We start from the raw sequence: 13,950 nt of genomic DNA on the forward strand, positions 1-13,950 counted from the left end.
GTAAATCAATTTAAATGTTTTTACTATTGTACTCGCATATAGCTCTTAGCAACTTATTTGCATACTCAGGGTGAGTACATTTTACTTTGTAATTACTCCAGGTTTTTATAAATCTGAGTGAACAGATTCAGTAGCTTCTTCGCTGTAAGACCCAAGTCCTTTTTAGAGCATAAACAATAGTAAGATATATGGTGAAAAAATGCGTGAACCTTTGGTCTAACATTAATGTCTAAATCAAGATAACTTTTTGTAAAGTTCTAAATGTTAATTTCATAATTATCTTGCAGATGGTCAGAAAAACGCGAATCAACGACTTGGAGAAAATCAGAAAAACACTTCACATATTTTAAACATCCTATTTCACAACTTTGTCGAACCATATTTTCCACGGAATAGATTCCGCGGATTATAATTTAAAGATTTATATAAAATTATATATAGCTATATAGCGCTAAAAGCTGTATACAACTCTTCTATTAAATATTTTTGACTTTGTACCTACCATTTAAACCTTGTGTATTGAACAATTGAGCATTTTCGTTTTCGCGAATTTTTAGCTAAATTAAGCATACTTGTATTTCTTTCAATCATACAAGATTAATCTAAACTTAACTTGATGTGGCTCTTCGTGTGAAAATAAATTAGGAAATAAAAAATTGTCGGTAAGAAAGAATTTAGTCGCGTGACCCACTCATACCGTATTTACAGACTAAAACGACGATAGCGACGGCCACAACGATAGACAGATACCGACGTTACAACTATTTTTTCTGACTCATGGGACTCCAAAACGTGGACATTTTGTAGCAAAACAAGTTTCACTTGAGAATACGAATGTAATATTTGTAATCGTATGTGACTGGAACAGGTAACGGTTAACAGACTATGCGAGAAATTATTCTGCCATCGACCACAGATAAGAGCAGTCACAAAAAATGGAATTATTTAACGTATTTATTTGTTCTAAAAAACATGATAGACAGTTAAAAATTGAAGAAATTGAGAGCTCTAAAACTGACCAGCCAGCTTCTGAAACAAAAGGGCATATTTTGCAGTTCTTTACGAATTCGAGTGGTAAGTGTCGAAAATTAAAATGAAAAAATCATGGTTATAAAAAGTGTCTTTTTTTTTTATTAAATTGCATAGAGTTTCTATTTAAGCCGAATTAATAGCTTTCGTACACTGACTTAGACTTTTACATTCTCATCAGATAAGGTATTAGATTTGTGTCAAATTTGCCCCCCCCCCCCCACTCAGTTTTTGTCATTGTCGACGTTTTAAGAACCCCCGAATCCGAAAAGCAGGTTTTTACAAATTTTCCTGTCCATGTCTGTATGTCTATATGTCTGTATACATATATGTCTGTCTTTTTCCACAATAACTTTTAAAAGAATTAATTAGATTGGCTTTTGGTACACTCTTTTAGTGACCTAACTTAAGGTCAAGTTTATTAGCCAGCCATTTTGGACAAAAATGCAAAAAGTGGGCAATCTTTGAATATTCTCGAGGCAACTTTTTTCAAAATTTAAAAATTCTCTGCACGGGTATTCATAGCATTCAAAAAGACGAAAAATTTAACCTCATGGATTTTTTTCAAATAAAAAATTACCAGAGTTATAGCATTTACAAAATTCCAAAAAACACACGAAAATGAACGTTTTAAGCCAAATAAAGGTATAATATGAAGAAAAAATCAAGAACAGAAAAAGTTTGATTTTTAAATGCCCTGCAAGAACATCATAACAACTTTTTGAATTTTATTTTAAAAAATTCAATTTTGACAGCACACAAAATGATGGAAAATCTAAAAATTAAATTTTTTCATTCAAAAATTTCACAGTATTTCAAAGGTTCTCAAATATATAAATTCATTAAAAAAATATATATATATTTTATATATAGCCACTGTTAATTTTATAACAATTTAAATTGTTTTTATAACTATTTATTACATATTGTGGTTGCACATGGAGGAGGAATGAGATTTTATGTATTCCATTTAAGATTTTTATTCATTAAATCAACCTACTCTCGTTTACATAATATTTTGCCCTATGCTCAATTTATAACTTTATTGAAAATCAACTCTTTGGTCGTAATCAAATTTATTTTATAATTATAAGAAGAAAAATTTGGTTTATCCAAATAAAATAATTCTCTTTTAAGAATGTAGCCGTAGCTCAATAAGATTCTAAAATAGGTAGAGGATAATTCAACTCTATACTATTTTCGCTCGCATTTAGGTATTAAACCTTTGAAAGTTCAGTGAACTCGTATTATTCACAAGTGTCGTTCGGCGACTACCTTTTCTATATTTACAACTTTGTGTAAGTCCGCAATAATGGGTGATAATCGATCTATCTTTTCAACAAAAAGGTGCACAATGGCAACGTGTTAATGTTTGGCACTCGGCCTTTGATGACAGTGTCCCCACGCAGAACAAGGGGTGGCACCTGTCTGCTACTTGCACTCGCACAATAAGTATAAATTTGACCTGAGTCGAGATCGGCTCGGACTACAGGCACTCGCCTACCTAATTTAGAGGATTAGGACGAAGGAAGACAAAGAATTGCTCACAACTGTATTCTCTTTTCTGGTTACTTCCAGGTTTCGAGGGACTGCCTCTATAATGCTTTTATTTTCAAAAGTGAAAATTCCTAACTCAGATTCTCATAGAAGTATTCTCGAGGCTTCTGCCGAGATTGAAAACTTTTCTTAGCCAGATTTAGAGAGGTATATTGCCGTCTGCCCATAAAGATTTAAGATTCTCGATATAAGTTTCTAATTTCAGAATCTAACTTACTTGAACAAGGTTGATGGGTATACCATGCCTTGCTCTTCGGTTAAATTAGGAAATTTATAATAGACAATATTTCTCTTGGTTCTTCTGAGTGGCACTTAGCCTTGGAACTCAAATATTTTAAAGTCAAAATGTAAACGTTTTTCGTCTTAGTCAATTTTAGTCCTTTAGACTTAGAAAATTTTCTCTAAGTTTAATATTTTACTCTTATAGCGCGTTTTTAGGAATATTCCCGTAGGAAAAACAGTTAAGTTTTGAGTAAAATCAGCGAACGGACTTTGAAAAAGATTGCTCTTGGAATCGGGTATACTGGGTATACCAGCCTTCGCTTCAGAGGTCCCTTCTCTAAGTAATATCAAGCAAACTTAGGTTTTTAGCCTAAGTTAACAAGATATTAAAAGATACTTGAGGATAGTTAGTCCTCAAGATCCGTTGCGTATTCCACGCAAATCCCCCAACTGTCTATTCTGGGTCGTGATGTCCTTTTTATAGGCAGTCCCCCATTCTTTGACTCTTACGCAATTCTAGAAAGTTTTTAAAAGGAGTATTCGAGCCTGCGCCTTTAAGATATCCCTTTAGAGATGCAATTCTTTACCCTACCTTCTCAACTGTACGTAGAGTTTCCGAAGATGAGGCTCTATGCTGTAACTCGCGGGTTACAATATATATATAATTTAGTAGTTAAAAAACGATAAGGCTATTCAGTAGACCGTATGTGAAGTATAAATAAAAAAAATGACATTGGAAATGAACAAATTCAGTTTATGGAAGAACAGCCAAAGTTACAACCAGATGTTTAATAACAAATTTTTTGTAAAGAATGCGCATTTTTTTTAGGCGGGACAATGAAACTAAGTCTGTTTTAATACCAATGCCAGTTAAGAATTATAATAATACACATTTATGGGAATGATATAAAATTTCAGGGATAAGCTTGAGTGCGAAGCACGAGATACGTTATGAAAATGTGTTCGTTGAAGCCGAAGGATCTTTAACAAAGAGAATTCACAATTACCAAACTACGCAAACTTGCGGGCGACGCGCACAGCGCGCAATGGACGTGAGCACGCGAAGCAGGCAGATTAAAAAAAATATTATTCATCTGATAAAGTTATTAATTATGAATTTTTATTATTTTTAATATTTTAATTAATTTATTTTATTTTGATTTATACATTACTTATTATGTTCGTCCCGGATTCATTGTATGAGCTTAACGAGTATGAATTTTAAACATTTGTGTTTTGGAAAAAAAGTGTAGTGTGTTGAGAATATTTTTTTCGACATAATTTGCAAGAGTAAACAAAAATTGTCGAACTTTAATGCATTTCATATTAAACGAAAAACGACAAAAACGTTGCAAAGTATTGCATAATTACAATCTCCAAGGTCATCCTTCTTAAAGGAACGGCGCATCCTAAAAATCCATAAGTCTAAAAACAACAACATGCTGCAAAAAAAACTTTTATCAAGGTACAGCCCGTTCCAAAAAACGCCGGGCAAAATAAACCCAAAAAATTAATATAAATATATGAATAAAAAAAAATCAAACAAGGATTTTGCACCAATTCTAAATCTAACTGGACTATTATCATCTACGAGAAGAGTGAGGTTAAAATAATTAGTTCAAGCCAATAAAACGAATTGCCAACATTTGGCACTTACGACCTTTTGCACGCCGACCTTTCAATTATAAATCATATAAAATAGTAAATACTAATCGATCTGCATATATTAAAATATCTTCATGAAAAAATTATGATTACAGTTTATGTTCTGATGATAGAACATGGAGTCCATACAGCCTGGACGTTACCTGGACCCCACCTAACAAGTGAAAAATCCGAATTTCCTGTAACAAAAGCCCAAGGAGGTTGGATAGCATCTCTCTTCAGTCTCAGTACAATTCTCGGAATAATGTTATGTCCCCTCTTCATGGACAGAATGGAAAGAAAATACACAATGTTATTATTTTTCATCCCTCGTCTAATTTCCTGGATACTCATGATCCTAGCCAAAAGTTACATCACATTATATGCAGCCAGGCTACTCGCTGGAGTAGGAACTAGAGGATTGTATAGCTTAACAGCAGTCTACATAGGTTAAGTGGCTGAACAAAAAATTAGAGGAACTCTCCTCACAACTTTAAGCATTTCCATCAACATGGGAATTTTCATAGTGGCAATAGCTGCAGCTAATCTTGATTACAAAATAATGAACTTTGTGTTCTTGACAATACCAATCAGTTTTATCGTCCTTTTTTTATTTACACCAGAGACCCTATTTTTATCTAATGCAGGATCGAGATGTGAGGGCTATTAGAACTTTGAGGAAATTGAATGGAGAAGTTTCGCCATAATTTGTGATGGATAATATTCAAAGAATGAGGAATGCTATTTCTCAAGATAAAAATTCCAGGAAAAGTACGATTCATCAGCTTTTCAGTAACAGAGGCTGCAGAAAAGGGATAATAATCCTTCTTGTTGCAAAGGCTGCATATTTTTATACTGGATTTTTAGCCATAGTTGCATATACTCAAGAAATATTGAGTCACAGTGGATCTTCTCTCAAACCAACTCATGCGACGATGATTTTGGGAGCTGTTGAAATAATTGCTGGCTTACCAGCTACTCAGCTGATTGATAGGACTGGTCGAAGGGCTATGTTTCTCCTTTCAGGAATATTATATACATTTTCTTTAGGATGTTTAGGTATGTTTTAATTTTTCAAGTAGCATCGAGCATATGATGTATCGTCGTTTACGTGGATGCCTTTGGCTAGTTTGGTTTTTTTAAAGTTAGTATGCAATATTGGATTGGCTACTGTGCCTACTATTTTTATGGGAGAACTTTTTCCGATTAAAATGAAAGGTTTGGCTTTGGCGTTTACAAACATTTTTACTGGATTGTACGCATTTACTTTAAAATTAGCGTTCCAAACATTATCGAGAACAGCGGGAATTTATACGACCTTCTGGACTTTTGGTGTTTGTTGTCTTAGTGGGGCAATTATTGTATTTTTTATTGCACCTGAAACTAAGGGAATGAACCTTAAGCAAATTCAACATATACTGAATCCGAGGAGAAGTCGAAGGTCTTTTTCTTCTCTAGAAAATGTAAAACTTAGAAGTGGTAAGAAAGAAACTTCATAGATTTTCTTCAGTCACCACCAATTTTTACGCGGAAAAAAATCTGGTTGGAGGCGGGTACCATATATCATAGAACCAATATTGTCCGCGTGGGCTGGACATCTATCGGTTCAAAAATGGAACTACGGTGGTTCAATTCTTTTGGACCAGCTTGATTTGGCTAAATAACGCACGACGTACTAGTGTCCTGAGAACATTGAGGCTGTAGATGCCGGATCAGAGTAATCCCACACGTAAAACGCGTGTCGTTGGATGCTGGTATACCAGCAGTTCAGTAACACAACCCGCGATGTGTTAGCGCATCGTGTCACGCTTCGCCCGAACCGCTGGTATACCAGCATCGAACGGCACTCGCTTCACGTGTGGAATTACTCTGGTCCCACATCCGTAGGATCAATGTTGTCAGGACACTTGTACGGCGTGCGTCCGCTAGCGGAATAAAGCTGGTTCTAGAAGAATCGAACCTACGTAGTTTCATTTTTGAACCGATAGATGTCCAGACCACGTGGACAATATTAGTTCTATGGTATTAGGTACCTGCTTCTGCCAAGATTTTTTTCCGTGTATAGGCTGTTTACGTTTATACAATCTTGTTCAGTCGCAAGACCAGTGCAAACATTATGATTTTTCGCCTGAAAGATTTTTCATCACTTAACTTTTTGAGAATAATTTATGAACGTACTTTGATATCAAAAGCAGCATTTTGTAGTCGGCTTAGCCCCACTACTCCCTACTGCTAACAACAATACTATGCAATAGAGAATTTTATTTTTTCAGCGATTTTACACACAAAAACAATAAATTTGAGCTCGCTCTCTGGAAAAATCTGACCAAAATAACAGCTTGCAGCGTAGTGGTCCAACAAATAAAATTTCCTTATTTCTTAAATTCTGCTAACAAATAAATGAAAACTTGAAAAAGAAAATTTTATTTTTTTGTACACATCAACATTTCACAATATTCGATTGGAGCCATCTTCTAAGTCTATCGCACTCACTCATAACAAAAAAAACATAGCATAGCGCATTTTATTTCTTAATGTACAATGCCCATCTGCATGCCAAGACCTTCAATTTCAGCTGAGGTCGAAGGAAATCAGATTATTTTTAGAGTATGATAAACCCTGTAAAAATGTGCGCTCTATATTAATATATATGATGGCAGAGTTTAATTTGATAGAATAACTATACCACCTCCGAAATCCTTCAATATAGATGTCACTTATCGTCATTTTATGCACTGTTTTTAATCATTTGTATTTCATAATTCTGCTTACTCTGAAGCCGAGCTCCCAGAAGTTCTTTAAAATTATATTCTTTGTTTTAAGGGACCGAAATGTTTTGAATTATATCATGTAAATGTCAATCATTTGATGTAGAAAGCATCATTACATTTATTTATTTTATAAAAAAACTGCATGTATGTACATCGTATACCCTTTTGTTTAAGAAAGAATAAAAAAATTAAAAATCATATCAAAATAATTAATCACAACTTCATTTTAAAAATCTGTTATTTAAATGGCTTATTTAATCCCCTACCTTTTATTTGATGAAAGACGTAATATGCTGTCCCTGAATGTCAAAAACATTTATAAATAAATTTTTAATTTTCCGGTGTATGATATGAGAGTGAAAAATAAAAATATATCAATTCATAACATTTGATTTCTTTTGTACAATAATTTCATAAATCTGAAGATTTTTCGAATGAGACAAAGACTATAGTGTAATATCAACTGAAATACTTCGAGAAATATTTGTTACACTAACGAATAAATAATTTATTTTCTTTCTATAATTACTCTAATTATACATGCAAATAACAAAATCTGATAATTTATTATATGCAAGAAAAGTAAAGAAGAAGAGTGGGAGGGGAAAAAGGGGTCGAAGAATGAAAGTCGTTGTTAGACTTATTTCATGAGGAAGTCTTTCGGCATCACGTGCTTGCGAAGTGGATCAAAATCATATTTCCCGAGAGATGTTTAAAAGGTGATAATGATTCTGATTCATACAATTTAGTGTCGGCTTCTTTGATATACTCTGAAATATGAGGTAATTGAAATTCTCTGTGAAGGACAGAGTTCTTGGTATACATAGCGGGTTTTGTGATGCACCTGAGGAATTTATTTGGTATAATTTGGGTGTGATTGAAGCTATTTTTTGACGCTTCACCCCAAATTATACAGGCGTCCGTATTTTACGGAATTTTTCTATTCTATCGGTTCATTATACATATTTGTATTCTAATTTGGCTACATCAATATTTATTCTCCAAAGTTTAGCCCATGCCTCAATGATTTGAAGAGCTTTGTTAAGTAATTTTAAGATTTGCGGGACTGGCAAAGAGAAAGTGAGTAGCGCGGTATCGTCTGCATATAATGCAATTGTAACTTCGGGGACTTCAAGGATGTCTTTCACGTAGACAATAAAGAATTCCGGTCCTAAGATGATGCCTTGGGCCATACCCGCTTGAATGGGTTCCTCTTTTGAAAGTGTACAGCCTATTTTGAGTAAGAATTTTCTGTTAAAATGAAAAGAGTTAATAAAGAGGATGAGACCTCTTGGGAAATTGTAATTTATTATTTTTCTGAGCAGTCCTACATGCCAGACACTATAAAAAGCTTTTTCCAGATCGAGGAAAACAGCTCCAGGGTGTTTTCTTTTATTAAAATTTAAGGCAATGGCTTCAGTGAGCTTGAGCATCATGTGCTGCGTAAAGTAACTTTTTATGAAACCGTATTGCTGTGGTTTAATGATTCTGTTTTCCTCGAGGTGATAGTTTACGCGAGTGAGTATTATTTTTTCAAAGAGTTTTCTCATTATATTAAGAGGACTAATGGGTCTGTAGCTGGTAGGATGATATGGATCCTTGCCTTTTTTCTGAAAAATTAATATGTGAGCTGTTTTCCGTGAGTTAGGAAAGTAGCTTAGTTGAATACAGGCGTTGAAGATATTAAGGAGGAGGGTGAGACACGAAATAGGAAGTTTTTTGAGGGCTAAGTTTGAAATTGAATCAGAACCGGGAGCTTTGTTATTTTTAGCAGTTTTAATTTGTTTTGTTGATACCTTATGGGTTATTTTCTTGAAATTATCGGTGCTTGGGTTTCTAAGAAAATCTGAGACGATTTGCTCACATTTTGCAATGTGCTGAAGATCGGATGGCTCGTTATGTAGAGCGAAGTTATTTCCATAATTGGCCGCTAGGAGATTTGATTTATTGGTAGGAGAGAGCACAAAGGTTTGATCTGGATTTTTGAGAGGGGGAATAGGGCTTTAGTCAAAATATAAATAGAGTTATCTTTAATTTGAAGTTTACCGACTTTTTATTCTAATTTTTGGGTCTGTGCTCTTGAACTTTAATTTCTATAGTTTTGCGAAGGCGGTTTATGATGATTTTTCTAAGGATACAGCTTTTAGTTTTTTTATGTGTTCGGCAGAGTTTATTGCGAGTGTGGATAAGGTCTTCAATCTCGGTGCTGAGAGATGGATCGTAGTTGTTAATAGCAGCCTGAGGAACTGTTCTATCAATGGCAGTAAATGTGGCAAGTGTTTATTATTGAAGGTTCAAAGTTAACATGTGTTTCTAGGGTCAAGTTGAATGCTTACCAATTTGCTTTTACAAAATTAAAGCGAGTTGCGCCAGAATATTTTTTACAATTAGTAAGAAGGCTTAGAAGAACTGGACGATGATCTGAGTCTAATTCGTCAATGGTGACAGTGTCATGATTGCAGAAGTTATTTTTGGAAATTGAAAAGTCAATAAGGTCAGATTTATATCTGGTTTTGTGAGGGAAAAAAGTGTGTTAGTCTGCTACTGAGATTGAGAGATTCTTATGATTTATAAATTCAAATAATTGTTTTCCTATTTTGTTAGTTGTTCTGCTATTCTAGGCTAAGTGATTACCATTTAGGTCACCTGCAGCCATTACCGAGGGTGCAAGTTTGAATATTTTTCTGTAGTTATTTTTTAGAAATTCGCGAGAGGGAGTCCGATAGAGCGAGACTATAGCATATGGATTTCCGTGCATTTTTATTTGTACGGCAGTACCTTCAAGGGCTTCAAGTTCAGGAATTATTAGTTCATGGTGATCAATATTTTTTCGAATTAAGATCGCTGCACCTTTATTTGTGTTATTTTTGAATAATTTATAGCCACGAACTAGATTAACGTGTAGGAATTCGCGTAGTAAAGTCTCACTGAGCAAGCAAACGGTAATGTTATTTTTTTTGGGGTAGGTCGCTAATTCATGTCTTTTTAAAGGAATATCCTGAGCATTCCAAAAAACAATTTTTAGAATGTTATTATTGAAGGTGGCCATTTTTGATAGCAAGTGGTAGTATATTACTTAGAATCTTGGCGGTTGAATTTATGGCTTAGTTAATGTTATCCCCCACCCCCCGATTATGTTTGTGGTTAAGGTTATAGTTCTTTTCAAGAGATTTATCAGATTTTTTGTCATACATGTCTGAATAATTTTATGGTTTATCGCGCATGTCAGTGATGTACGGCGGCGACTATGCTGTGGAGTGGTAATGTTTCGCGGCGGTGAGGCACTCTTTAGAGGGGTGTGCTCATGTGTATAATTTACTTTCAGTGTGATCTCTTTAGTTGGTTTATTGGGAGCATTTTCCTTGTGCAAATTGTGTGTTTTTGATTGTTTAATAACGGGTTTTTTGGATGCTTGTTTAAAATAAGAGTAACCTCTGTAATTAGCAGGGTGCTCCCCAGCACAGTTAGCGCAAGTGGCTGGTGTTACACGTGTTTTTTTGTACGTAGAACTTTGATGCACACCCCCGTCCTCCACACATCGTGGAGTGGCGTGGCACGCGTCAGAGATATGATGAAATCTTTGACACTTGAAATGCTGTGAGGTTTCCTTGGGTTTGACATACGGCTTGGGTTTGATTTTAATGTACGCGATGGATCGCAGCTTAAGTAGCTCTTCTGCTTGAGGCGTGTTTGTGACCGTTACCAGAAGTATTAATAAGGCTTTCTTAGATTTTCTGTTTCTCATACGAGCAACGGACGTAATTTTAAATCCTTCCTCATTGCGTTCGGAGAGAACTGAGTCTTCCGGTTACGCGACAGGGATATTTCTCATTACGAGTCGAATATGGAGCAGGTCAATGCTATTGTACAGATATAGTACTGAAAGCTTTGCTGCTCTAAATTAGAAATGATTTTTCAATAATCTTCGATATAAGATACGCGAACAGAATAACTCTCTGAACCAAGGCTGTACACTAGGGTTTCTGGTTGGATTTAAATTTTTAGAAACAGCTTTTAAATTTTCATCTGCGGGAAATCGCAGGTTAGATACTGATCTACTCACGCCTGGCGTTTTTAACGTCTTGCTGCTTCCTTTGGTTGCGGTGGCCGAGGATTGGCCACTGTGAACGCTGTTTGAAGCTTATCGGATTGCTTAGCAAGTTTTTGCTTTTTGTTCATTAAAGTCACGACGGAGAATTCGTTGTATATTTCTTCCATATCCATCTCGTTGATGGCCAATTTGTTGGCGCTGCTACTTCTTGCTGGGCAGGAAACTGGGTTCGTGCTCTGTGACACGGCTATTGCAAAGAATACTGTTTTTTTGAGCAATTAACTCAATACATCTAATGGACTAGAATCTATCAATGCATCATGAGCATCTCTTTAATTTTTGAATGCGATTTTTCAGAGCGTTTTCAATGGGTAAATCTCAATCAATCAATCAATGATAAATAAATCAGTGACGTTCAATGCCTAGGGTTGGTAAAGTCGACTTACACTTTGATCGAAAGTCGTCTTTTCACAATAGACTTCGCGCTTACGAAGTCGACTCGATGTGGACTTTTTTCGCTCGACTTTTCTAGTTCTTTCGAAGAACTATGCTTACTGCCGGGCACCAATTCCAAAATACATTTGCAGTCCGCTTTCCAGCTGTTGCTGTGCGAGACGGCTCAGTCAATCTATCAGCGCATCGCCCACACGAATACAAAGCGCTAACCAATGGCGTGCAAGGCTGCTGCTGTCCATGCCGGTTCACAGTGGGGCTAAATAAGGGACCATGAACAAATTAACTTTTAGCCCAAACTATTCTAGGATGTAGCTACAAATAAAATAAATCTGCAAAATTGATTCTTAAATGTCCTCCGGTATAGTAGGCATTCTTTCGTGAAGAATCGAGTCGGCATCAGCGTTTATAATCTCATCAACTAAAAAGTGAAAATATTTAATTTTAAACAGACGGAAAATAACTCTTTGGCTCGGCGACTAGAGGTTGAATGAATTGAATTATCGAAATTGAATCTTCACTGGTTTTTGTTATCGCTTGCCGGCTTATCATTGGTCGCTGATGAAGGAGTGGGTCATGACTCACTAGTACCGGTAGTTGATATTAGAGATGGGGCTTCTGCTGACTTTTTGACTCTATAAGTCGATATAAACTACGATAAAAGTAACCACTGGAGAGGTTTAAATCACTTGATCTCTAATCGCCGAACGATAACATTATGAAAATTGAAATTTAACTTTTGTGTCCTAGACCCATGTGAGTTTATTTTTCGAAAATAAATGATGAAACTAAAATACTTTGTTTTAACAAAAGTACAACAATGCTGGCCAACCATCTACGGTTTGCTAACAATTTAGAAATTAAGCAACCAAACAAGAGACAAAAAATTGAATCAAATGTCGAAGATGGACAGGTAAATATAATTTATTATCATTATCATTTGATTATTACTTGTTTCCATTCAAAATGAAGTTTTATTTAATACCAATTTTACCTACTACGATTTGTCAGAATAGAAATTTTCCTATAATTTCTACAAACTATACTTTTTATGTGTGAATTTTTCCTAATCATATTTATCCGAAATTAGGTTTGAACTAATATTTGTTTGACCTTATATGATTTGACAGAATAGCAATTTCTTATAATTTCTATATTCTATCCTTTTATATGTGTGAATTTTTCCTAATCCTATCTATCCGGAATGGAGTTCCATCTAATTTTTAATACAACACAGGCCAAGCATCCTAGAATATCGACGGAAACAACACTTATATATCCTGGCCCGATGGATAAATGCATAAGCAATGTTAAATCATTTTTTGGTAAGAATGACAATTTAGTACTAGAGTGCTCTTATTATTTATAAGTATGTAGACGTACATGCTACTATGCACTACAGACCGCGTCGGGTTTCGAAATTTCGTAGAAAAGCTGCAACCGTTATGGAAAATACCATCTGGGCTCACAATTATTAAGAGCCTAGAAGTAAAGTACGAGTTTACCTTGGAGTAACAGCTCATTATAGGGACGGTATGAGCTATCCGACTTTCTTTTTAATTTAATTTTATTATTTATTATATGAAATTATTATTGTAATATTTATTACGTTAAATTTTCTGTATGTATATTATCATTCTATTTGTAATTTTCATTCTAAGACACACGAATAGGCTTATCGATCTTGCTACTAAACCGACGAGAGACGGAAAAAGCATTCCAAATTTAAGGAGGGCCCTGCTTCAGGTGTGTGACGACTGGGGAATCACTCATTATCGCATTTCCCCCGTCGTAAGTAATGCTGGAGCCAACATCAAAGGTGCCATAATTGAAATTGAAATTCATGAGTACCAGATCCCACCAGTGGTGGAAAATCCAATTATTCCTGACGACGACGAGGACGAATCAGAGATGTGAATGATAATGTAGAAGTATAATTGAAAACTCTGCTTAGGAAAGTAAAAAAAAATGGTTAGATTTTTTCGCAGCAGTGAAGTTGCAACAACTCTACTTAAGAAGCTACAGGAGGATTTAGGCAGATCCGAGCAAGAGTGCCTCAAACTAATACAAGAAGTCAGAACATGATGGAACTCCTGCTATGAGATGCTGGAGCGCTTCCTACTTTTCGCTGATTTTGTGATTTGAGTCCTGCTACAACTCAAGCTGCACAAAAACACCAGGTCAAAGAAACCAAATATGCCAAATATTTGAATGTCATAAATA

At 35.1% G+C, this 13,950-nt stretch overlaps 1 protein-coding gene across 1 annotated transcript; it reads left to right on the plus strand.

Annotated features, from left to right (window-relative positions):
* Nucleotides 1-932: 932 nt before the first annotated feature.
* LOC117176006 lies at nucleotides 933-7,339 on the plus strand. The gene is made up of 2 exons (XM_033365950.1): nucleotides 933-1,074; nucleotides 4,569-7,339. Exons 1-2 carry the CDS (start codon nucleotides 936-938, stop codon nucleotides 4,904-4,906), a joined length of 477 nt encoding a protein of 158 aa, XP_033221841.1. The 5' UTR covers nucleotides 933-935; the 3' UTR covers nucleotides 4,907-7,339.
* The last annotated feature ends 6,611 nt before the right edge of the window (nucleotides 7,340-13,950 follow it).

The sequence above is a fragment of the Belonocnema kinseyi genome, chromosome 7, assembly GCF_010883055.1.
Source record: "Belonocnema kinseyi isolate 2016_QV_RU_SX_M_011 chromosome 7, B_treatae_v1, whole genome shotgun sequence".
Taxonomy (NCBI): domain Eukaryota; kingdom Metazoa; phylum Arthropoda; class Insecta; order Hymenoptera; family Cynipidae; genus Belonocnema; species Belonocnema kinseyi.

What these genes read in the sequence shown, in the direction of transcription:
- LOC117176006 (XM_033365950.1), top strand. Translation starts at nt 936, where the DNA reads ATGGAATTATTTAACGTATTTATTTGTTCTAAAAAACATGATAGACAG. An exon ending in GTTCTTTACGAATTCGAGTG is followed by an intron (nt 1,075 to 4,568) that starts GTAAGTGTCGAA and finishes TTATGATTACAG; the next exon opens with TTTATGTTCTGATGATAGAA.